We start from the raw sequence: 26,033 nt of genomic DNA on the forward strand, positions 1-26,033 counted from the left end.
GATCCTCATAACAACCCTGTGAGACAGGTATGATTACTATTCCTATTTTACAATTGAGGAAACTGAGGCAAATAGAGGTTTTTTTTTTAAGTGACTTGCCCCATGTTACACAATTAGCAGAAATTTGAGATTATATTTGAACTTGAACATTCTTGACTCCAGGCCCAGAACTTGATGGGCTTTAGAATTGCCTGCTGTCTATTTGTGGGAAGGGGTTTCAGAGAGTCAACAATTGCACATAGTGTTTGAGAAAATGGCTTTTCTCATGAAATTTCCCTACCAGGACAGGTTTGCAAACTCAGCATTACTAACAGTGAAAGGACGCTCTACTATCAGCTGGACTGATAGCCAGAACATCTGGCAATAAGCCGGTGGCCATCTTTCTAGCCCCTAGCTAGGCACATTTTAGTAAGAATGCTTAGGAGGACATATTTTAATTTTAATTTGTATCTCTGGCATTTAGCTTGGAGTATTTAATAAAAGCAGTGTTGACTGATTGGTTAATTATGAAACAGAGAATGTGTTGAGGAGGGCAGTCCATCTGGGTCTCAAGTTCCTTCCATGAAGGAACCAAGGGAGGATTTTTAGAGAAGTCATGGGTGGGACATGATAGGTGTCTTCTAGAAGGATTGGATTTGCTGGCTCCAAGAGGGCAGATCATGGAGGGTAGAACTTAGAGGGTGCAGATTTGGGTTTGGTATGAATGACAAGACTTATCTAATAGCTGGAATCATTCAGCAGTAGGAAAGGCCATTTGAGATGGTCCTCTCAATTGAGATGGGAGTTAGGCTTGATGACTGCATCTTGGAGGTCTGACCTTCAGATCTAGCATCATAATCTTTGCTCTTGAAATCAAGTGTGCAAAGTACTTTCCATACCTTACCTATTTGAGTACAAGCCAATGTTAACCAAGGATAAGCTCAAACAAACCTTAGAACAGGAGATCTCAACTCTTGAGTGCCATGGAGCTCCATGGTGGTTTATGAAACCAATGGACGCCTTCTCAGAACAGTATTATTGAAGGCATAAAAGAAAATCCTGAGGGTTACAAAGGAAGCAGGTATCAAAATATTATTAAAAAGTTCATGGGTCCTTGAGTAAGAGGACTTGGCCTGTAGGGTGGAAACTGGTAAATATCCATCGTCAGCTTCTATAAGATGGTCTTGGGAATGTTCCTGCTCAGACTGACTTTTTACATCTCTTTCATTTTTATTATTTTCCAGCCAACAGCTGCTTGGGCAGGTTCATTTTGTACTGGATCTTGTACTCCTACACGCATCCTGAAGGCGGACGCCTGCCAAGATTGTATCACGGCAACCTTGCTTGTCATTAATCACATCACAACCTGTTATTTCAACTTTTATTAAATTAAAGTAAAATTAGACTTCCAGTAATAACTGTTTGCTTTACGTGTAGAAGAGTGGCTCCAACACTCACTACTTCTGCACTGCCTTAAACACTCTGCTATGGACAAACGAATCTACATTTGACATCCAAATCTGCTCCAGTGATGGTTCTCTCCATCTGAAATGCCCTCCACTCAAGTCAATTCAACAAACATTCATGAACAGGCAAGACTGTGGTCAGTTGTGGTCATACAAGCTGCCTCTAGTCCCTGCCAATCCCTAGGCAGCCAAGGCATGTGGATCTTTTGAGCCTGAAAATGAGTTAAGTCTAGAACAGCATGATGAGTCCCTGGGAGCAGGGACTTCCTGAGGTCAGGAGAACCAGGCTCAGGTTGGAAATAGAACTTGATATTTAGTCAATTAGTTGTTACTTATTCTTTGTGATTCCATTTGGACTCTTCTTGGCAAAGGTGCTGGAGTGGTTTACCATTTCCTTCTCCAGCTCATTTTACAGATGAGGAAGCTTACTTGCCCAAAGTCACACAGATAGTAAGCGTCTGAGGCTGGATTTGAACTCAGCTTCTCCTGACTCCAGGCCCAGCACTCTATTCCCTGTGCCACTTAATTGCCACTTGAAATGGAACAGATTAACGCTTTTGTGTTGATCCATATTAGGATTGGGCCAATGAATGACCACTGCATTTTCAACCTGGATCACATAGGGTGATACACTCTAAAAAAAGAAAATCGACTATTAGTAAGAGACTGGGGGTACAGAGACAACTCCCCAAATTATCCCTATCCTTCATCTTGATTCTGTTGAGTATGCCTGGGGCCATCTCACATAAAGTGGCCCAAGTCTCCATGCAGATTGAAGTTATTAAAACTATTGACACTTAAAATTTCAATAAGACTTTTGAGATACCCGGTAACATTTTCAACGATGAATGATCAGGGATTGTTACCATGTGGCAATCATCTTACTATATGATGCTATTATCTGATAAAAATATGATAATATCTGAATCATTTTTTTCTTATGGGTTTACAATTAAGAATAATCACATAACTTGTCAGGAATAGCAGAGTTCTACTCCTAACATCAGTCATGTTTCTAACATGGTCCTCCAGCTGTCATCCATGAAGAGTAAAAAAGGGACCCTGCCCTTTCCCAAGCAACTGCCCACTAGTCACCATCAATAGGGTAGACAGGCCTCATAGTAGTATCAAGGTACTATGAGAGACAAAAGAGAGCATGTGGGAGGCATTTCAAATCACCTTGATCACCTTGAAAACTACCTCTGGGACTCTGGTCAAGACACAAGATTCCCCAAAGAGAACTAGTTCTGCTTCTAGCCTGGCTCCCACAGCCATTGTTAAAGACTTAAGAGGTCATAATGATGCTATCAACTATCAATCACCCATCCACATTGGGTAGTTGAGTTCAAGAGACTTGACAACAGTAGTGATACCCAAATCACCAACCCTGCGACCAATTTAGGGTTACAGCCATTGTCCAGGGAAATAGTCCTATTGGAGATGTAACCAGTCAACAGCTCCTACCTCCTCAGTAATCAGTGACTCAAGGTGCAGAAAAGAAAGGTGCCATCCCCAAAGTCTTAGTCATCGTCAAATGGTTCAACATCAGAAATAGATATGCCTTTGTCAGTGGAAATGATATTAGGAAGCATCATCACTATTTGCTTTGCCACTGGATCTGAAGGACCACTGGACATTGATATTTGACTTGCTTCTGAAACCCCTTGTCTGGGATTTCTCCTAATCTAGTGGAATGATAGCTCCTTAAGAGAAGGGACTGCCTTGCCTATTTGATCTTTAGTACTTAACATAGTGCTTTGCACATGGTAAATGGTTAATATTCCCCCCTCCTTCCTCTCTCTTCCTCCTCACCTATTCCTCCCTTTCTTCCTTTTTCTTCCCTCCTATCAGGCTCACCTCCCTCTTGACTCTTCTTTGCCCTTCTCTATGTTTGCTATATTATCATCTTTCCATCCAATTAGAATCTCAGCTCTTTGAGAGGAAGAAGTGTTTCATTTGTGTTTGTGTTCCTGGAACCTAGCATATTGCCTAGGACATCAGATATGTTTAGTAAACTTTTGTAAGTTTGTTGCTGGTTAACTGATTTTTTTTAAAGGCTAGAAGAGGCTGTTTTGAGAAATTTCATTCATTCCTTGGACCAGAGAACATATCTGCCATACAATGAAAAGCCCTTCATAACCACAGAACTGGTACTTTATAAAGGCAGATTTGTGCATTTTTTCCAAGGAGGGTGATGGACACAGGATGGTTCATCACTGCCACTGTTGAGTAAATCACCTCTTATGGTTTCCTTTTAGCTTATTTGATGATGCAACAACCAAATGAACAACAAAAGCATCAGTATGTTTTTACTTCTTACCACTAAAAAAAAATTATTCATGTGCCATGCCTCAAAATAGATTTCTTTAAGAAAAGATTCTTTTTTTTTTTGGCAAGACAATGGGATTCAGTGACTTGCCCAAGGCCACACAGCTAGATAATTATTAATTGTCTGAGACCGGATTTGAACTCAGGTATTCCTGACTCCAGGGCTGGTGCTCTATCCACTGCGCCACCTAGCCACCCCCAAAAGATATTCTTCTTAGGGAAATACATTAAACTTTGTAAGGAAAAGAGAACACTAGGTTTTCTGTGAGGATGAGCCAAAGTATGCTTAACCTTGGGACAGGTCATTCCCTCATTCTCTGTGAATCTCAGTTTCCTCCTTCATGAAAGGGGCAGTGTCAAAATTCTTTCCCCAAGATTGTTATGAGGACCAAGTGAGATAAATTAGTTTGCAAAGGACTTTGTAAACACAAAAGCATTATATAAACACAGGGTGAAATGATGACTTTGAGGCCACAATTTGTTTCAGAATTGATTCATACTGAGAGAAATGAACTGAGAACTCTGGATACTTGGAGACCTTGAAAAACTGGGAATTGACCATTGGTGTTAAATACCTGAGGAGCCTCGTGACATAGACTGACTTAGAAAACCACAAATTGACATCATCTATGTTCTATTGTATTTTTATTTCTTTTGGTAAAATTTTTCAATAACATTAGAATTTGGAGGGAACATTCTGGAGGCCCTGTGTAGTTTTGTGGCCTGTGTATTTGTTCTGTATTCTGCTGAGACTGAAACTTGTGCCCAGAATTTGGTTCACCGTTAATCCTGTTAGATCTGAAAATTGATTTGCTTTTCCTACAGTTTTAATTTGTGTTTATACTCACAAGTCAGACAGACATTAAAATCTCAGCCCCCTAAAGAGCAGGATTTTAGCTTGAGGTTTGACAAAACCACAGAGAATAATTTGCATTTGTGTTCATGGTGATTCACAATCCCCTGCTGAATATTCAGGGTTATATAATTCTCTTTCTCTCATGAACACCAAATGCTCATATTTCCTTTGTGAAACCTCCAATGCAAACATGGAGTCTCATTCAAAACAGTTTTCCCTGGCTTAATCACAGAGCATTTTCCCTTGAACTCATCCGGTAGGGTTGTTGACTAAAGACTGCCAGAGCGCCAGCTGCTGACAAGACTACAGAATTCAGAGAAATCCACTGAACGAAAGGCAAGTGGGGCTGATTACTTTCATTCACAGGGACCAGTCACTATATTGCAGAGAAGAGAATGATGATGATGGAAAAAGAATTTCCTATATCAGTGGGAAAAATAAAAAAGGGGGAAACAAAAAAGGAAAAAAAACCACACTTCTTTGGTTGCTCATCAAGAGAGTTCTTTAGAACCAGAGGATTTGAATTTATTTGTATGGGGTGGGGGGGTACATCACTTTCCCAGACATTTTATATATGTAAATATCTAACTATCTGGTTGGTTCTTGTCCTTCGCCATGGAAGAAGACGAAAATGACATCACTATATTTGACACAAATTTCAGTGTGTCCAACTGTGGCTGATCAGGCCAATAGGTGCTCAGAATATTCTGCCACAAGTTGGGCACAAATAATCCATGTGAACTTATCTGTCTGTCCATTCAATCTATCAATCAATCCATCCATCCATCCATCCATCCAACTAGCTATCCCGTCTGTCCCTTCATCCATCCACCCTATCCATCTCAACATTTATCCCACTCATCTCATCCGTCCATCCCCCATTCTCAGTCTCTCTCTCTCCCCTTCCTCCCTCTTATTATTGTTATAGTTTAAATGTGGATTTACAGGTATGATATAAATTTTTTTAGGCATCTTTTTCAAATAATCAAGTCTATTTTATAGGATAACAAATGTAGGGCTGGAAGTGACCTTATTGCATATTACTGCCTTATTTTACAGATGAGGAAATTGAGGCACAGGGAAGTTAAGAGACTTAGTGTCAACAGCTGAGAAGTGTCTGTAATGGAATCAAACTCAGTGTGTCCTAATATCTATTTCCCGTTAGAATGCCAGCTCCTTGAGGCAAGAGTTATTCAATTTTTGCATCCCTGATGCCTAGTATGGTTCATGATACCTGATCAGGACGGTGCCAGAGTGAACAGAGTACTGGACCTGGAATCAGGGAGACTTGGGTCCAAATCCAGTCTCAGTTGCTAGTTGGGTGACCCTTGGCAAGTCTCTTAACTGAAATCTGCTTCAGTTTCCTTAACTGCAAAATGGGGGTGATAATACTGCTGACCTCCCCAGGGTGGGGGGTTTAAAGGAGATATTGGCAAAAATACTTAGGCAATTCCCTTCCTGATTGTGAGTCACAATGAAAGATTGAAATTTCTCAAGTGTCCAACACTGCAGGAGTTCTTGGTAGTCAGGAACAATGGACACCTTCTCAAAATAAGGTTTTTTTTCAGGGAATAAAATAGAATCCCCAGGATTGCTGTGGAAACTAATTAGATTAAGATGCTGTTATCAAGACGTGAAAAATAGCAGCCCCAAGTGTTTGGACCCTGAGGTCAACACAGGAAGGTCAGGAGGACTTAAGCAATGTGACTTAGGGAAATCAATTATATTATGATCACCCCTTAGGATGACCAAAGTTTGCTTCTCCTGGTGGCCAGTTTTCAGTGATGAGTCTCTCTGAACTTAGAAGGCACAACCCATCAGAACTGATGACCCTCATGGACCAGGCTTGGAGCCTTTTCCTTTTGGTGAAGTCTCCCAGGCATGGACCCACTGATAGAACCTGGAGGAGGTAACCTGAATTTTCCATTGAGCTCATGGAAATAAATGTAAAAAGCTGCAAATTCAGAAATCAAACTCCTGCTGTGCAAATGATGTCATATAATGCAGAGAACTCAGAAAATCCTGCAATTATGATACAGTTGAAATTTTCCAGAGAGAATAGGTATTAAAAAATGCCTTTGATCCAAGTGGTGCCACCATGTTTGAGAAAAGGTAGTAGATGAAATCCATTCATTAGGGCTGCAATTCTGGCTCTTTGCCAGTAGGTGAAAAGGTAACTATTTTCCTTTCACCCTCTATTCTCTCTCTCTCTGCTAGAATATAAACCTTAGGACAGGGCCTGATAAAGCTTTCTTATCCAAACTTTTCATGTTCCTCTTCTCCTTAGCATCTTCTATTGCTCAGTGAGTCAAGGCTCCTTAGTCTGGCCTTCACAGAAGCTAAACTCCTTGAGGGCAGAGACTATTTTGTTTTTGAAAGCCAGGGCTAAGCGAGTGTTTGGCAAAGAATAGGAGCTTAACAAATATTTGGTGAGCATAGTTGAGTCTCTATACTGACAGCATCCTCCTCAGTCTTATTCTCACAGCTCTCTAGGTCCTAGACAAACCAGACCATTCTCTGTAACCCTATCAGATCGCAATCTATCCTCCAATTTCCAATTTTCTCTCTCTTTGCCCTCTGGCTGGAGTGGCATAGCTTTCCTGCTGATTTCTTCTCCTTTCTCCAAAGCCCAGCTTCCACATCACCTTCTTCATGAGACTTTCTCTGATCCCTCTCCATCCTCATCACATTCTCCACCTCTCTGCTATATATCTAATCACATATTGTGGTAATAGGTATCTGTGTTGTAACCCTACTAGATTATAAGCTCCATGAAGGCAGGACCAACTGAGCATCTTATCTAAATGGTATCTGAACCCCTCCCCAACTACCCTCAACCCTTTGTACAGAGAGATCATGGTATTCAGTACAGTAGGGACTCTATAAACAGCTGGCAAATTGTCAAAGAAACAGGAAGAGAACACAAAGGATATAATTAATGCAAACACTGAATAAGGCATCTATTTGTAAAGAACCAAGGGGAATGCTGCTTAGATACAGGGCCACTCTACATAAAAGCAAATTAAAAAGCTTTTTACTAAAGAAAATACATTCCTAGCAACATCCCATGGAGTTCATTAATTTTGAAAAAGCAAACTGGAAGCTTTAAAAAATAATGTGGGCACATTTCATTAACTTATGTATATCATGATGGATGATTATAACTCTAGGTGCTCTCTTCTTTAAAGATGAGGGAACTTGAGGTGGTTGAACTCCAAGGCATCATTGAGCCCAGGTGTTATTATGACCATTTCACAGATGAGAAAACTGTGTTTCACCATGGTTAGGTAACAGACCCAGCTTGTAAGGCCCCACCCTGGCTTCTCCAGATGCCAGATGACAATGACTCTTCTGAACTGTCCTTATCAATATGTTCATTTTCCTATAATCATAGACATTATCATCCTTCCAAATCAGCTGGATGGAGATTAGATAAACCCATCTTGTCCCCGAGGAATCTTTATTTTTAAAGTGATCAACTTTGTTTTTGAATCTATGATGATTCTTCATTTAAACTTTGCCTACTGCAAATATACTTCTGTATAGATATTCTCTTTTTCTTTTTGTCCCCACCTGTGACACCATCAGTAGTCACTATGGGGATTTTTTTAATCTATGCCCTTTGGCAAAAGATGTGGTAGTACAGTGACTTGGTGGGGGAGAGGCACAATGACATTGTTCACAGTCAGTATATGTTAAAGGTCCAGTATGTGGTCCAAGGTCAATCCTTTGTCTGCAGACTCTGCTGCCTCTTGTAGATTGTTACAGAATGATCAAAGAGTGAGGATCAAAGGGAGGAAAAAAAAGAAGGAAAGAAAGAAGGAAGGAAAATGTGGAGAAATGGAAGGAAGACGGAAGGATTTATTAGGCACTTACAGTGTTCCCAGCCCCTGACCTCAAGGAACTTACATTTTAAAAAATAAGATTTGAATTTTTTCTTAATTATATGTAATTTTTAAAAAACATTTCTTTTAACGTTTTGAATCCTAAATGTATTCCCTACCCTCTCCATGTTCCTGATATAAACCATGCATGTGAAGTCCTGTGAAACATTTCTATATTAATCATGCTGTGAACAAAAACAGACAAAAACAAGTATGAAAGAAAAAAGTAAAAACTAGTATGCATTCAGAATCCACCAATTCTTCCTCTGGATGTGGAGATCATTTTTCATCATGAGTCCTTTGGAATTGTCTTGGAAAAGACAATAGCGAAAGTCATTCACGGTTGATCATCTTACAATGTTGTTGTTACTATGGACACTGTTCTCCTCAGTCTGCATACTTCACTTTGCAACAGTTGGTGAAAATTTTTCCAGTTTTTTCTGAAAGCATTCTTTTCATTATTTTTATAGTACAATTTCATTACAATTATAGATCACAGCTTATTTGGCCATTCTCTAATGGATGTACATTCCTTCAATTTCTAATCCTTTGCTACCACGAAAAGAACTGCTATAAACATGTTTGTATATATGTCTTTTGCCCTGTTTTTTGGCTCTTTAGGATATAGACAGTAGTAGCATTGCTGGGTCACAGGGTACGTAGCTCTTTGGACATAGTTTCAGATTGCTTTACAGCATCAGCCCACAACTCCACCAAGGTGCATTTGTGTCCTAGTTTTTGCACATCTTCTCCAACATTTGTTATTTTCCTTCTTTGTCATATTAGCTAATTTGATATGAGCTGGTTTCTCAGATTTGTTTTAATTTGCATTTCTCTTCTCCATAGTGATTTAGAGCATTTTTAAATATGACTATAGATAGCTTTGCTTTGTCTGAAACTTGCTTGTTTATGTCCTTTCACCATTCATCAGTTGGGGAATGATTTAATCAGTTCTCTATCTATTTGAGAAATAAGCCCTTTATCAGAGACATTTGCTATAAAATATTTCCCCAGCTTTCTACTTTCCTTCTAATCTTGGTTCTCTTGCTTTTGTCTGGGCAAAATCTTTTAAATTCAATATTTTCAAAAGTATGTATTTTTTATCTCATAGTGTTCTCTATGCCTTGTGTGGTCATAAATTCTCCCTTATGCATAGATATGACAGGTTGACTATGCCATGCTGCCTTTATTTGTCTTTTGTGAATAAATCACGTACCTGCTTTGACTTTATCTTGAGGTTTTTTCCTGTTCCTAGTTCCTCACAGATGGTTTTCTCGTTTTTCCAGTAGATTATGTCAAATAGTGAGTTCTTATCAAACATGAGATTACCATGGTCATTTACCACTGTGTCTTGTGTATCTAATCTGTCCCCTGATCTAATATTCTATTTCTTTGCCAGTTCTGGATTGTTTTGATGACTATTGCTTTTAATGCAGTTTGAGGTGAGGCTACCTTCCTTCACATTTTTTCCTATGAATTCCCTGAATATTCTTGACCTTTTTTTTCTTTCAGATGAATTTTGGTTTTATTTTTCCTAGTTCTATAATTTTTTTTGGTAATTTTATTGGTCTGGTACTGATTAAGTAAATTAATTTAGTTGGAACTGGCATTTGTATTATATTGGCTTGGCCCACCCATGAGCAATCAATATTTTCATCAGTGGTTTACATCTGCCTCTATTTGTGTGACAATTGCTTTGTAATTGGCTTTATATAGTTCCTGGGTTCATCTTGGCAGATAGACTCTCAAGTATTTTATATTGTCTAGTTATTTTAAATGGAATTTCTCTTTCTATTCTTTACTGTTGGAATTTTAATGGGAGATGATGACAAAAAAAGGAACTGAAACAGTGGAGGTGAGAAGGTGCTCAGTGGGGAGGAATTGCTTTGGAGTCCAGTAAGTCAGGGCTAGGGCCAGGAGAAGAAAGGCTTCTAATTTCACAGAATTAGAGCAGGAAGGAAATGTCCAAGCCATCTAGTCCAAAGACTTCAAATGACTGATGAAGCTGGGCTTAAGTAGGAGTAGAATTTGAACCCAGACTCTCTGACCTGTATCAGATCACCTTTCTGGAGGTCCTTCCTGAGAATGCACCATCACGTCAGGTTTCCATGGTAAGTCTTTGACAAGTCCACTTGACTGATGCCTCATAAGGCCTCTCCCTGGCAGTCTGGGACAATTATCTTGAAGAACCATGGAAAGAGCAGAGTGTCTGCCCTCTGTATTAGTGATGCAGGACTCACCTCAGGCCCTGCCTTAGTGTCCAAGAAGAAGCTACTGAGGCAGAGCAGACTTCTGGGTGAGCTAAAATTAATTTAATCCTTTTAAATCTTAGGAAACTTTATTGAGAATCCATTCTCCACAAAGCACTGTGCCTCACTAAGTATTCTAGAGAGACATAGTCAAAAAGCCAAATCAGGGACCTTTCATCCCATGGTCAACATTTGCTTTGAAAGAAGTATTGATCCAGAGCTCATAGAACCTCCTGGTTGTGAGGGGCCTCACATGCATTTCTGGAAGGATCCCTTTCACATCAATGCCAAGAAGCTACTCTTTGAGTAAAACTGCTAGGAAGGGGGAGCCTCACTACCTTCCAGAAGGTCCATTCCATTCAGCTGTCTCTACTTATTGGGGGACTGGTACTTAGAGATGGTCTAAGGTCTGACTTCTTTGAATTTTCCCCCCATTTCTGCTAGTCTGGGGTCAGGGAGTCAGTCAGTAATCATTTATTGAACCTACATTGGACTGAGCACTGTGCTAAGTGATAGGGATACAAAGAGGCAAAAGACAGTCCCTGCCTTCAAGGAACTTACAATTTAATGGGGGACATGACACGCAAACAATTCAATACAAATAAGCTCTTAACAGGATAAATTGGAGATAATCAACTGAGGAAAGAAAGTTCCAAAATTGAGGGTTGAGGAAATTCTGAGAGAATTACAGAATTGTGGAATGTCCAATAATGAGATAACTGAGCTTTGCAGTATGGTAAGTCTAAGGGTCAGGGGGAGGGGAGGAAGTAGTGACATCAAAGGTTTAAAGGAACATGATGGTATGACAAAAGAGATATTTGAAATCATCTAGTCTTATCCCCTCATTTTGCAGAAGAAGAGACAGACCCAGGGAGGATTTTTACACGGTCACAGATCTATTCAGTGTGTGTGCAGCTAAATTCCTATGGTTTTGCGACTCAGAGTTTTGATTCTCCCTTATTTAATATGAGTGTGGACATTTAGATGACCACCAGCATCTCTTTTAGCCCTAACACTCTCAGATGAGGATGATAAAGATAACTAATATTTGTAAATCCCCTTAAGGTTTACAAAACAGTTGACATACATTATCTCATTGGATCCCCAAAGCAACCTTGGGAGGTATGGACAAACATCCCCATTTTACAGATGAGGAAAGCCCCTGAGAAAGGAGAGGTGATTGGCCAAGGACAAAGAGCTCATACAAGGTGGGTCTTCCTTCCTTCAGTCCTCTAGCTGTTGTATCACACCTAGATGTTTCCATGTGAAGGGTTTCTTCACATGCTCATGAAAGACATTTTGTCATTTTTAACTTTGCTTACTTTGTAAACTCTAAATGTCAACACTTTTCTCTTTAAGTGTTAACAAAAAAGACAAAGAACAGAATTTGGCCGAGTATGTTGGAGGGAACCACTTACCTGTCATAACAGTTACATAATGGAATTGGAGTCACTTCATGGTGCTGTTCCTAGAGGCCATTGATTGGTCCAATTACCCTATTTTCCCATTAAAAGATATTACTGCCGCCGGAAAACTGCCAGGGATGTCACATGACTAATACCAACAAGCCTTTGCATTGAAATGAGTCCCACTGGAGACACAAAGCTCCAGAATCCTTCTCTTTCCTCTGATCCCAAGATGGTGACATTTTCAACGAAAGGGTCTTTTAGCAATGGTGGCAAAATAAGTGTTTCGTCGGTGGTGCAGAGTCCTCTCAAATGAGAGGGATGAAAGGTGCCTTTGTGATCAGATAACTTCCAGATACTTTTAGGCATAATAAGTCAGTCTGAAAATATCTTTAAACATCATTTTAATAGGAAGCTTTGATTAATTCGAACTGGAAGTGTTCTTAGACACCAACCCTCTGATATTCAGTTGGGCTCAGAGGCCTGTCCAAGATCACAAGGCTGATAAGGGACAGAACTGAGCTTCAAACACAGACTTCTTGGCCACTTAATGCCTATGGGTTTCACTTATGTTGTGCCTCAGTCTCCTCTTCAGGAAAATGAGATTATCAGACTAGTTGACTTCTGAGATTGATTCTCAGATTTAATACTGTTAGAAATCAATCACAAGCAATTATTAAGCACCAACTAACTGTGTCTTGGGCACTGTGGGAAATGCTGAGGATATAAAAAGAGCGAAAAGATGATCCCTGTCCTCAAGGAACTCATGAGCTAATGTGTGAGACAATAAGCATTATGAATATGCTATACAAACAAACTTTGGACAGCAAAAGGATGAAATAATTAGTGGAGGGAAGGCATTAGAATTAGAAACTTTCCTAAAATAGAGTTGGACCATGATATGGCTCAAATACAAAATACTCTACTTCAAGTTCAAAGCCCCCTACCCAATCTTTTCAGTATCCTTATCCCTTATGTGCCTTCCCCTCTTCCCCAGGTACTTTTCAATCCAGCATCATTTGACCTCCTTGCTATTCCCTGAAGAAAACATTTTATTTCTGGCATTTTCTCTGGCTGTCCCTCATTCTTGGGATGCCCTCTTTCCTCACCTGTATCCTGTCCCTCAACTTTCTCCAAGTCCCAGCTAAAATCTCTCCTTCTACACTTACAGGAAGAGTTTCTCAATCTCTCTCTTAAGCCAAGAGCCTTCTCTCTTGGTTATTGTTTGCATATATTTGGCTGCATATTTTCTCTCTCATCAGATTGCAAGTTCCTTGAGCACAGAGACTGTCTCTTACCTTTCTTTGAATATGCAGCACTTAATAGAGCCTGTGGGTCGTAGGTCCTTAATGAGTTTTGTCTTTATTCACGAAGAAGACCATGACATCAGGGAGGTGATGGCATGGCATGCATGTGAATTGGATTTGGGGGGGGGGTTGCAGTGCTAAGTCACCTTTCCTCTGGAGCCATCCTGTTTTCAGTGGCCAGGATCAGGATGACTGGAGATGGCAAACGTGCATTTTATTTTTTCTTTTCTAAGGGAATGCAGTTAAGTGTCTGAGTTCGGATTTGAACTCAGGTCCTCCTGACTTCAGGGCTAGTGCTCTATCCACTGCTCCACCTAGTTGCCCAATAAATGCTTACTGACAGTCTGATGACCCTCACACTTGATGGTCTTTTCCTTCTGCAACATTTAAGTCTCTTAAGAAGAGAGTAAACTCACTTCTTCCTAAAACAGTCTATTCCGACTTGCAATAGTTTCTATTAGGAAGGTTTTCATTGTATCAAGCCCAAAATGGTTTCTTTGTAACTTAAATTCAAAATGTCTAAATTTAATTCAAGTTAAGATGGGTCCTAGATGCTAGTCAAATCCTCCTTTTTTCGGCACTCCCTTCCTGTGTTAGGGGCATCGCCAGTCTTCCAGATACCCACATTCTCATGTTGTTGTCATCTTCTACTCCTTAGATCCCGCTGCTGTCATTTCTATATTGATAACTTGTTCTTATACATCCCCCTCTCTCTACTTTCAGAGCTACTGCTTTGTTCAGACCCTCATTACCTTATGACTGGATATCTGCCATGGCCTACCAGCTCCTTTGTCTAGTCCTCCCCACCCCATGCCCCAATCTAGTCTTCCCTCACTTGCCCTATTTTTCTAAAGCACCATCTGATCATGTCACTCTTATACTCAATAAGCTTCAGTGGCCCCTAATACCATAAGTCTTCTCCTTGATATTTAATATTCTTCACAACCTAATCTCTTCCTAGTCAGCCATTCGATAAGCACTGATTAAGCACCTACTGCATTCAAGACACCATTTTCCTCCACTTGTTTCCTCTTCACAACCAGTTACATTGACCCATTTGTTCGTCAAACATGAGACTTTGTCTTTAATCTCTGTGACTTTGCATTTACTTCCCCCAAGACTGAGATGCAGCTCCTCTTCCCCAATGACTCTCAGCTTCCCAGGCTTCCTTAGAGTCTCAGTTCAAAGCCCACCTTCTGTGGGAGTCCTGTCTGGGTCCATTTCCCCCTTGCAGCACCTTCCCTCAGAGATTATTCTGTCTGTAACTTGGTTAGACATAATTGGTTGGGCTCACTTCCCCCAACACAATGTGAGCTCGCTGAGGTTAGGGACAGTCCCTTGTCTTCCTTTGCATCTGTACTGATTTATAAGGACTGTCCAATGAGGGATTGATTGACTTATAATCATAAAACATTGCCTTAGAGATCCAATGACTTATCCAGAGTTAAACAGTCAATATGTATCAGAGGTAGGACTCAAACCCAAGTCTTCCTGACTCTGTAAACAGCTCTCTCTTGGTCTAAATACGGTAATACCCACCCAATGAACATAGATAAGAGATGCAATGATGCCATGACAAGGACATGAATTGGATTTGAGTGTGTGTGTGGGGTTGTGCTAAGTCTCCAGCCTCACTTTCCCCTCCAAAGTCATCTGGATCCAGTGGCCAATTATAGATCAGAATGACTGGAGATGACTCTGAATGTGTGGCAATCAAGGTTAAATGACCTGCCCAAGATCACCCAGCTAGTAAGTGGGAAGTATCTGAGGTTGGATTTGAACTCCCATCCTCCTAACTCCAAGGCCAGTGCTCTATCCACTGTGCCAATTTTGCTGCCCTACATGGAGTCCTGGAAAAGTTACAAATCCCTTGCCATATGCTTCCTATTTTAAGCAATCTCCCCGAGAAGTAAGGTGGCATGATTAAAGGCAATAATATTCCCATTCAGGGGCAGCTAGGTGGCACAGTGGATAGAGCACTGGCCCTGGAGTCAGGAGTACCTGAGTTCAAATCTGGCCTCAGACACTTAATTACCTAGCTGTGTGGTCTTGGGCAAGCCACTCAACTCCATTGCCTTGTAAAAACAAAAACAAAAAATAATATTCCCATTCTACAGATGGGTAAATGATCTGCCCAAATTAATTGCAGAACAGAGATTTGAAACCAGGCCCTTTAATCACTCAGTGCTGTCCATGGTCTTATGGATCTTACTCATTTATCAGATGAAGACAATGATATTCAAACCAGCATCCAGATCTTCTGATTTCTAGCCCAGTGTTTTCCCCAGAAACCGGGTATATAGTAGGCACTTAATAAATGTGTCCCACTTACTCCAACAACTCCTATTCATATCTTTTAAAGACTTGAAAGTGCAAAATGCCTTATAATGCTTGGTCCTCCTGACGTCCCTGAGGTAAGTAGGACAGTATCATTACCCCCATTTTAGAGATCAGGAAACTGAGGTACAAAGAGTTTTCTAGGAGTAACTTGTGAGAGACTCATAGTTAATAGCTACTAGATCTGGCATTTGAACTCAAGCCTACTGTCTCTTGTATTGGAGACAGGACTAAAGTAATTTAAAAATTGCTGTGTAGGGGGGCAAAGGGACTCTCAGTGGCAGGTTTTGGAGCCACTACAGAAAAGGATGCTAATGAAAAAAATCCATCCCTTCTAGAATTTTGTTTAGTTCTACCCGCCCCCCCCCCCCACTCTCTTGCAGTGATAAACCTCATTGTCATGGACTTGCTTACTGAAGTGATTTCAGCAGAGCCTCCCATCCCACAATGCACTTTACAACCAGAAGAAAGAAGCAGTCTTGTTCATCACATTAATTATGTACAGAAGACATGGTTCCTTACCAGCTCGCTGAACTCATTATTGCCTAGGTCAAGCCTCTCCAACTGGGCCAGTTTGTGCATTGACCTAAAGTAGGTGAAGAAAAAGAGAAATCCAATGTGAGAGACAGCAAGAAAACAGAATTTTGAAACATGATTTTTCTGTGGCTTTGTTCTTATTATGAAGTCAGAGCTAAAGCAGTGGCAAAAATATTCTTTACCATTACAGAACCATAAGGAATCAGCCTGCCCTTTAAGCTGATACCATGGAGGCGCCGTAAGGAAGAGAGCCTTTTACTGGAAGTTCCAAGAGAACCTAGTTGAGTGACTCTGGGCAAGTCATTCCACCTTGATATCAGTTTCCTGAGTTGTAAAATAAGGATGATCCTACCATTTACCTCCATGGATAATGACATTTTATTTGTGCACGTCTCCTCCTTTCCTTCCACAGGAGGTATTTGTCAAGGAGTGGAAGATAGGTGGTTAACCTTCTAATCATTACATCAAAGTACCTTTTTTCATAGGATCATAGCTTAGGATTGGAAAACCATTGGAACCAATGCTTTCTTTTTACAGATGAGGAAGATGAGGATCAGTAAGATTAAAAGAGACTTGCCATCTGTATTCTGAGAAAGAATTGTGGAGTTTGAAAACCAAAGCCTAGTACCTTTAATTTAAAAAAAAAATGTTATCTTATTATATAATTTTGCTTTCTTTTATACTTTATTTTTCTTCCTTAAGGATATGATTTCTCTCTCATCACATTCAACTCAGATCAATGCATACCATGGAAACAATGGAAAGACTAACAGACTGCCTTCTGTGAGGGGTGGGGGGAGGGAAGAGAGATTAACTGGAAAATGGTAAAATTCAAAATAAATAAAAATTTAAAAAACAGATTAAAAGAGACTTGCCCAGTGTCACACAGACACAGAATAAAGGGAAGTCCCTGGTCCACATCCTTTTTACTCTGAAACCATCTTTAAGATCCAATTCAAATGATGCCTTTTCCCTGAAACACATTTCTCTGAAATTCTCCTTCTTGTTTCTCCCTTTGATAGTTCTCACTTACAGACTTCTATTAATAAAAACCAGTGTTAATATGGTTCTTTAAAATCTTGCAAAGTGCCTTACAAAACATCATCTTGTTTTATCTTGTCACAATGTTGGGAGGTTGGCATTATTGGTATGAGGCTGGATTTGAACTGAGGCCTTACCAATTTCATGTCTAATGCTCTGTCCATTTCATCACCTGGCTATCTTTATCCTTCCATTTGAATATGATTTATCTTTCTAAATAAACTGGAAACTTACTCTAAGGCAGGACCTTCCCTCTTATTCCTTTTATATCTTTCCCTGGTTCTTTGAGCCCATCAAAAAATCCCATCTTCTACTGGAAGGCTTCCTCCATCCCTCTCCGTTCCAGTGCCTTCCCCTAGTCATTTTTGTTGTTATTGTCAAGTTGTTTCACTCACTCTTTGTGACCCCATTTGGAGTTTTCTTGGAAAAATGACTTCAGTGGCTTGTCATTTCTCTCTCCAACTCATTTTACAGAAGAGGAAACTGAGGCAAACAGGACTAAGTGACCTATTCAGGATCACACAGTGAATAAGTGGCCGAAGATTCTTTGTTATTTATTTATCCTGTACACAGCTTGTTTTGTTTATTTTCCCTTCTAGATTATAAATCCCTTGAGGACAATCATCTATGCCTCCTATTATACCCCCAAGGCTGGACTCAAGAGTCTGCTGCTTATGTTTCTGTTTGCTTGGTAATAGGAGCTCAAGGATTGGTGATTACTTGGGAGAGAATGGCCTCTGTTCATGAAGATTGACAGATGAGCTCTGAAAGCAGATGGATTTTGTTCTCTGGGTTGGCAATGTTAGCTCTAAAGGGGACAATTGGAGTAAGACTTGGAAGTGACCAGGAGGACTCTGGTTTTGAATTGCCCCAACACATGGCACCTACATAAGCCCACACACACCTGCCTATGGTTATATGTGGGGGTGGGGAGGAAAAGAGAGAGCGCGATTTGGGAGTGAGGCATGTTATTTCTCCAATAACCCCTCTCCTAGCTCTATACTGAGAAATGTTTCTATTGACTTTATTAACTGCACGTTTATTGCATAAAAGAGTTTTCTCATCACAAATTTCCTTTACTGCTAAAATCACAAACTTTAGACAAATGATGCCCAACAGTGACGCATGATGTGTGAGAACACCTCGAAGGAGGAATTGTAAGTGAAGAAAGGCTCCGGAATCTGTGATGGGTGGAGATAAACAAAACAAGACTCTGGTGGCTGCCAGATATCAGTACTAAAGGTAAGGACGGGGGTGGACTGTGGCAGAGGATGGCCTTGGTTCACAGGGTTAGCTTTAGAGGAGAGAGGGAGGGAGAGGGAGGGAATGAGAATATTTTGGGCCTGAGGTTGACTTTAGTCTCTACCCAGATTTTCTTGGGCAGAGGCCCCAGGTAGGCATGGGACTACAGGCTCTAAAGTAGCAGATTCAGAAGCTTGCCCTTCTCAGTCAGATACTTGGTTTGCACACCCAACATCCCATCCTCACTGGCTAGCTAGTCCTTCTGGGAGACAGTTTTGATCTCTTCCTGGCTAGCAGCCCCCTGCATCCCTGCATCCCTCCAGTCTAGTTGCAGATGATAATAGGGAGCAGCTGTTTGCTAGCCAGCTCAAGCCCAGTAGGTGGTAGCAGAGCCTAGCTCCAGAGCCCAAGGAGCGGGGAGCCTGGCCCAGCAGTGACGTTATGATGGATGGCAGAGGAATGATAACAAGCCAAGATTGAAGGTTCAGATGAGATCAGCCTGATGCCATCCTCAGGGGGTGTCAGAACTGTGAGTGGTCACAGCTTCTACCCCCCCCCCCCACCCCTACCCCGTACATTCCTAATGAGTCTGTCCTCTGAGGCTTAAGCCGAGTTCTGCAGTCTAGAGGAAGAAACTGAGTCCCAGGGAGCTGAACTGACCTTTCCAGTGTGCCTTCCTCAGAGAGGGAAGCTTGTGGCCAGGTCCCCCAGCAGGGAGCTAAATGGTCAGTGCACACAGAAAGGCAAGGGAGGAAGAAACCTTAAAAATCTGATCTCATAGCCATCCTGGGAGGTAAACAATATTATTGTTTGAATTTTACAGAGGAGAAAACCGAGGCAAAGAGATTATCTGCCTGGTTCACATAGCTACTCTCACATGTCTATCTATATACACTCACTGTATTCACACCCACACACATGCACATATCCACATAATCATGCAAATACTCCCACCCACCCACAGGGCAGCCAGCCAGTATGGTGGTTAATAGACTGCATTGGAAATCAGAAAGTCCAATGATGGAATCCTCCTCAAGAAGCTTCCTATTTGACCTCTGTGTGACCCAGATGGAGATACCTATCTGAAAAATGGGAGCAAAAATAACAAAGACATCATGGTATTGGGAGGATCCAAGTGCTTTGCCTATTCAAAGGGCTCTTTTTTTAGGTTTTTTTTTTTGCAAGGCAAATGGGGTTAAGTGGCTTGCCCAAGGCCACACAGCTAGGTCATTATTAAGTGTCTGAGACCGGATTTGAACCCAGGTACTCCTGACTCCAGGGCCGGTGCTTTATCTACTGTGCCGCCTAGCTGCCCCTAAAGGGCTCTTTCAATGTCATTTATTGGTCATTTGGATTACAGGCACAGTGGCCACAAATCCCTTGAGTTGGGGATGGCTTAATTTTTGCCTTTGGATTTCCACCTCAAAGGAGCTTAATAAATGCTCACTGATTGATACTAGGAGGCCTCTGAGGTTCCTTCTAGCTCTAGGTATAGGATCACTTGTGTCAGAAGTAATAACTGAGCCTAAGTCTTCCTTACTGTAAAAACCCTCTTGACTTTGCTGCCTTTACATGGGGAAAAATAGCATTATAGAAAATATATGTTAGACCTGGAAATCCCAGAGTCTACAGATAAAGAAAACAAAAGCCAAAGAAGTTTGGTCTTTAATTATAATATGGCAACAGTAACTCAAAGTCAAACTTTTTAAAATAAGACTACAAACATTATTGTGTAGCTACTGGGGCATCTCACACACACACTGGACTCTAGAAAATGATTATTTATGAAGGATGAAAACAGAGGTTTGTCCTCCTGCTAAAGGAAAAGCTTTAGACTTTCTTGGGGTCATACAGGTCTATAAAATCTGACCTTCCTCATAGGAACTCCTTTTTTACTGAAGTCCCTTCAACAGCATCCAGGATGACCCATGTCCAGTCATTGGGTAATGAATGCCCCCAGGTAGGGCATCCAAAGCACTCAGTCCATTTTTGGACAGCTCCAAGTATTAGAAATCTCTCCCTTGCACCAAATATATACACACACACACACACACACACACACAAACTTTGGATTTTTCACTCACTGGCTCTCTCTCTCTTTTTATCCTAGGCTAAACACATCTTGTTTCTTAAACTTTTACTTCTTTATTTCTAAACCTCTCCCAATCCTGGCTGCTCTCCTCTGGAGATTTCCCCATTTGCCAGTGTCTAGTATTCAGAATCTGGTGGGGTGGTTCTGAATTGGACTAACCAGCGTGGAGGTTTTTGTTTCCATGACCTGGATAGTATTGTGCTACGAGGGTAGATATTTCCCAGGGCTTTCCATCCCCTTTATCAGTTTGTAAAGCCTAGGCGACGTGTGACTACTTGGTAATGAAAATGATTTCAGAAACACATGCGAGAAAATGAGAAACGGCAACACTGGTGATACTTTATTTAAATATTACCAGGAGGAATGATCACTGGTGAGAAGTCTATTGTAGAAAGGAAATTTCAGATTATACTGAGGGGCTGATACATTTTCAAAATGCATTTGTATCTTCATATACCCTGGATCAACCAGAGGAGAGAACATGATAGAGTTATATATATTTTAATATAGTTACTGAGCTATATCTATGAACTGACAGCTATAGAGGACATATATTCTATACCTATATTGAGTATATCCATATGTGATATCTATATAGATATTGCAAAAATTATGGATATATCACTACAAATAGGCATATGGAAATTTTTCTTTCCAAAGTATCTTAAAATAGTATCTCTCAAATGCTTCCTATGGGCTAGGACTATATTAGGTGCTAATAATACAGAGGCCAAAAATGAGGCATTTCTTGCCCTCAGGAGCTTTATATACACCATGTATGCACTGGCACCCACAGAATGCAAATAAAAGGTCATCTCTGGAGGGGCTGACTTTGGCAACATGTATACTAACCTGGAATACTACTCAAAAAATAGCAAGGCTCTTGAGCAAGGCTGACAAGAGAAATTTGTGAATATTTTTGGGCAGCTGGGTGACTCCAGACCTGGAGTCAGGAAGATGAGGCTTCCTGAGTTCAATCTGTCCTCAGATACTAACTGGCCGTTTGACCCCTGGCAAGTTCCTTTACCCTGTTTGTCTCAGCTTTCCCACCTGTAAAGTGAGCTAGAGAAGGAAATGGAAAACTACTCTCTCTGCCAAGAAAACCCCCAGTGGGATGATGAAGAGTCAGAAGACTCCAAAATGAATGAACTGAATCTTTGTGTGGGAGGGGGCACTGACATTTAGAGAATTCGGAAAGGTCTCCTGGCCTAGAATTGCATGCGAGCAAATAATTCCAGATCATTTCACATGAAATACCACCAACCACAACCTTCCTTATTTGAGTCAGCGAGCCTCAAATCTCTCTATGTACAAGTCCCTAGGAAAGAGATTTAAATTTTGCAGAATATACCAATACCAAGAAGAAATGACAGGACTCCAAGGAGGAAAGGGTCTCTCTACTAGAAACCTTGAGAGCAAAGGATCTAGAAACCATCCTCCCTCCCTTGTCTTCATGGACCAGTTCCTTCTGCCTCCAGCACAACCTTGATATCTCATGATAGAGGTCAGAGCCAGGCTGGAGCTTCCCATTTGACCAATGTTGTCATATTCTGTGCCCCTGAATTAAGGCTGTGGCTCCCATTTTATGGGTCTCTTTACCTCAAGGGTAGGGCCATGGATGGAATTCTACCTATGTTTTTTCCTTTTCCTCTTCTACCAGAGTCCTGAGCCTGGAACTGGGAAGAGTTACCTTGGGGTCTCCCCTCCAATACTTTCTAGTTGGGGAGAGTCCTTGTAGGACCCAGAGCCTCAGCATCCTCAGTGGTGAGATCCTTATCTCTAAGAGTCCACTTTAGAGAACACAGATCTGGTGGGACTTCAGTGAGGCACTGCATGGAAAATTATTTGCAAACGTCAGACATTCAACATGGGCAAAATGGGGGAATGTGTTTTTTAGTACATTATTCCAGCAAGAATCATTCAGAATTTCTAAACTTCTGGTTTCCTCCTAGGGCTGGAACATTTCTTCTCAGAGCTCTTTTTTTAAAAGTTAATTTAAGCTCTCTCTCAGAACATTTCTTCCCACATTCCTTCAACTCAATCATTTCTTTGATTTCATTCTTTTGAAATCCAAATCCGTTCCATGTGTAAGAGCCATCACCAACATTTTGTATTATCTTAAATTCTCTTTGGGCAGCCAAGTTGGGGAGTAGCTAGTGATGGATTTGAGGGTTGGGATTAGCATTTAATTCCCGTATTAAATGTGGACCAGCAGAGTGACCCTGAGCAAGCCGATGAATCAGTCTCAGTATTCTCCTCTAAAAACAGTACCTATATTTCAGGGTTTTTATAAGATCAAATGAGATAATAGCTATAAAGTTCTCCACAAAATGTAAATACTATTTAGTTGTTACATAGTATGATCTTTGCTTGTGAGAATTAGTTCAGCAAGGATGTTTCCTAACAAGGTATCACCTTTTTTTTTGAACCAAATTATTGCCTCCAATTAACTTCATGAGATCCATCAGATTATTGGATTTTACAGCTGTATGGGAGCTTTGAGGTCATATAGATTAATGCTCCCATGTTGATGATGATGTTTGGCCTTCATTCTGGAAGAAGACCTTGAATCAGGGAGGTGATGCCATGGCAAGGACATGAATTGGATTTGAGTGAAGGGGGGCTGTGTTAAGTCACCAGCCTCACTTTCTCCTCCAGAGTCATCTGGATCCAGGGACCTCAGAGGAATCAGGATGACTGGGGATGGTGCTGGCTGTGAGGCAATCAGAGTTAAGTGACTTGTCCGAGATCACACAGCTAGTAAGCATTAATTGTCTGAGGATGGTTTCAAACTCCTATCTTCCTGATGCCAAGGGCAGTGCTCTATCCATGGAGGCATCTCACTGACCAATGCTCCCATGTTATAGATGAGGAAACAGAGTAAATGATTTGCCTGAGGTCACATGACTAGCATTTAGCGGCAGAGTGGTATAGAGGGGCAAGGGTGCCAATTTTGGAGTTGAATTCTCTCTCCTACACTAGCTGGGTAACCCCAAGTAAGCTATGTAGATGACAAAAAGCAAGACAGATGGCAGCTATCAAAGGACATAAAAATAATAATAGCCCCTGCTTTCCAAGGGTGCTGAAAAGCACTTTGCAAGTGTAGGTCTTATTTTTATTATTAATCTATAAAATAGAACCAGTAATAGAATTGACTCCACAGGTTCTGAAAGAAGTTGAGTCAGCTTTAGCCCAGACTCTTCACCATGTTCTCTTTAGTTGAATCCTGGGGGAATCTCATTCAATGTGTTGCTCATGCCACCTGGGGAGACACAATGCTGTGAGGCTTGTATGGTGCTGGGGAGAGCCTTGGTCCTTGGCCTCTGCATTCTTTTCTGATACAGGTGAAAAAGAAACTTACTCCAGAGATCAGGGGAGTGAGCTGTGGCCATCCTAGACTTGGACTCCAGGCTGGATTTTGAAGTCAAGGCAATGGATTTCAGGTCCCAGCTGAGGGTAGCCAAGACAAGTACTCATCCTGAAGTCTTGGGATGTGAATTAGATGGTATTAATATAGGAACTCTGTTAAAAGGGTGCTTCCTTTCTCTGTGTGACCAAGGCGAGAGTAGATTCCACAGGTAGAGCATGGGAAATATTTATGCTTTGGTCTTGTTATATCTTTGAAGTAAATGTCCCTTTGTATGAACTAATTCTTATGAGGTGATTCTGTAGACCAGACACATCTTACTGGTGGTCAACAGCTGGCATGATTTTGAGCCAATAGCAGTAGAGAAGAGACATCCCCAAACCTTTTAGTGTACTCTAGAACCCTGAATGGGTAAAGTCATCCTGGAATGATGAGGTAGGATCCTGGGTGGTTCCTTAGGTCCATCCCATCCTCTGAAAAATCAGAGAGGGGGCAGGGCTGCATTAGATATAAAGCAAAAACAGCTTTAGGATCACTCAGTTCTTAGCTGGTGGCATCATCTGACTCTGGGGCTTCCCATGAGGGAATAGGGAAAGGCAGTTGCTCCTTTCCCCTCATACCAGCCTCCAGACTGCCATAGGCACATTATGGTGACTATCCAGGCCCTTTCTATTCAAGGACAATCTGGGGTTTGGGGCTGCATCTTCTGTGTTTGCTATCGTGTGTCAATGGGCAATTGTCACACACAAGGTGGATGTTGTCCAGGTCAGAGGTGAACCAATCTTTTTTTTTTTGTTTTTTTTTTAGGTTTTTGCAAGGTAAATGGGGTTAAGTGACTTGCCCAAGGCCCCACAGCTAGGTAATTAGTAAGTGTCTGAGACCAGATTTGAACCCAGGTCCTCCTGACTCCAGGGTCAGTGCTTGATTATCCACTGTGCCACAGCTCTCTTTTCTTGAGCTTTCACTCTTGCCTGATCATCAACTTTGGATCATTCCCACCAGTTGGAGAAAATCAGGAAAGTGTGATATTTGGTTCTACTACAAATTGATGCTACAAAATCCCCACTGGCTCCTTTCTTTGTGAAGCAAGGGGATCCTTTTTTACACCCTCTCTAGTTCCTCCATATTCCACTCCCCATAGCAACTTTTCCTAATATTTTGTTCCTCCTCAAAGCTCCTAGGACTTTGTACCTCTTTCATTCCAACTTTACTGAAAACTTGGCTTCCTATTTCACTGACAAAATGGAGGTTGTTCAATGAGATCCACCCTGCAGGTGTATCCTCCATTTTCTCTTCCTGTACTTGTCTCTCAAGAAGATGTAGCCCTTCTCCATTCTAACCCATGCCCAACTGATCCCATTCTATGTTATATTCTTTATTTTTTAATTTATTTTTTTTGCAGGGCAATGGGAGTAAGTGACTTGTCCAAGATCACACAGCTAGGTGATTATTTAGTGTCTGAGCTTGGATTTGGACTCAGGTCCTTCTGATTCCAGGATGGGCGCTCTATCCTTTGAACCACCTACCTGTCCTAATCATATATTCTTTAGTAGATCGCCTCCTCAATCATTTTCATTCTTCCATTTCTCCTTGTGCCCTAACAGCCTCTCTATTGCCTACAAATATATCCGTAACTCCTTTACACTCAAAGCCCTTATTGGATTGATCCATGCCATTAGCTATCTTCATATATCTCTTCTTCCTTTAATGGCCGGACCCCCACAGGAGGCCAGCTCTAATGGGTGCTTTCATTTCCCTTGAGGTTTTACATCTTCTTAAGCTCTCTCTACACTTTGGTTTTCAATCTCATCTCTAACTGAATCAGCACCCTTCAAACTGACTAAGGATCTCTCCTCTCTCTTTGTGTATCCATACATATAACTCTCTCCATACACACACACACATGCATAGTAGCAGGAGAAGAGGAGAGGACCCAGGATAG

At 41.2% G+C, this 26,033-nt stretch overlaps 1 protein-coding gene across 5 annotated transcripts in view; it reads right to left on the minus strand.

Annotated features, from left to right (window-relative positions):
- Nucleotides 1–26,033, minus strand: part of LRRC7 (leucine rich repeat containing 7) — a 594,014-nt gene that overhangs the window by 199,727 nt on the left and 368,254 nt on the right. For all 5 annotated transcript variants that reach the window (XR_012475461.1, XM_074221205.1, XM_074221202.1 and 2 more), the window contains exon 8: nt 16,335–16,398. Coding sequence is in view for 4 of the 5 variants with exons in the window: in XM_074221205.1 (XP_074077306.1) it covers nt 16,335–16,398 (64 nt within the window). In the remaining variant the exon portion in view is untranslated. The remainder of the gene's footprint in view (nt 1–16,334; nt 16,399–26,033) is intronic.

The sequence above is a fragment of the Macrotis lagotis genome, chromosome 2 (genome assembly GCF_037893015.1).
Source record: "Macrotis lagotis isolate mMagLag1 chromosome 2, bilby.v1.9.chrom.fasta, whole genome shotgun sequence".
In the NCBI taxonomy this organism is placed as follows: Eukaryota; Metazoa; Chordata; class Mammalia; order Peramelemorphia; family Peramelidae; genus Macrotis; species Macrotis lagotis.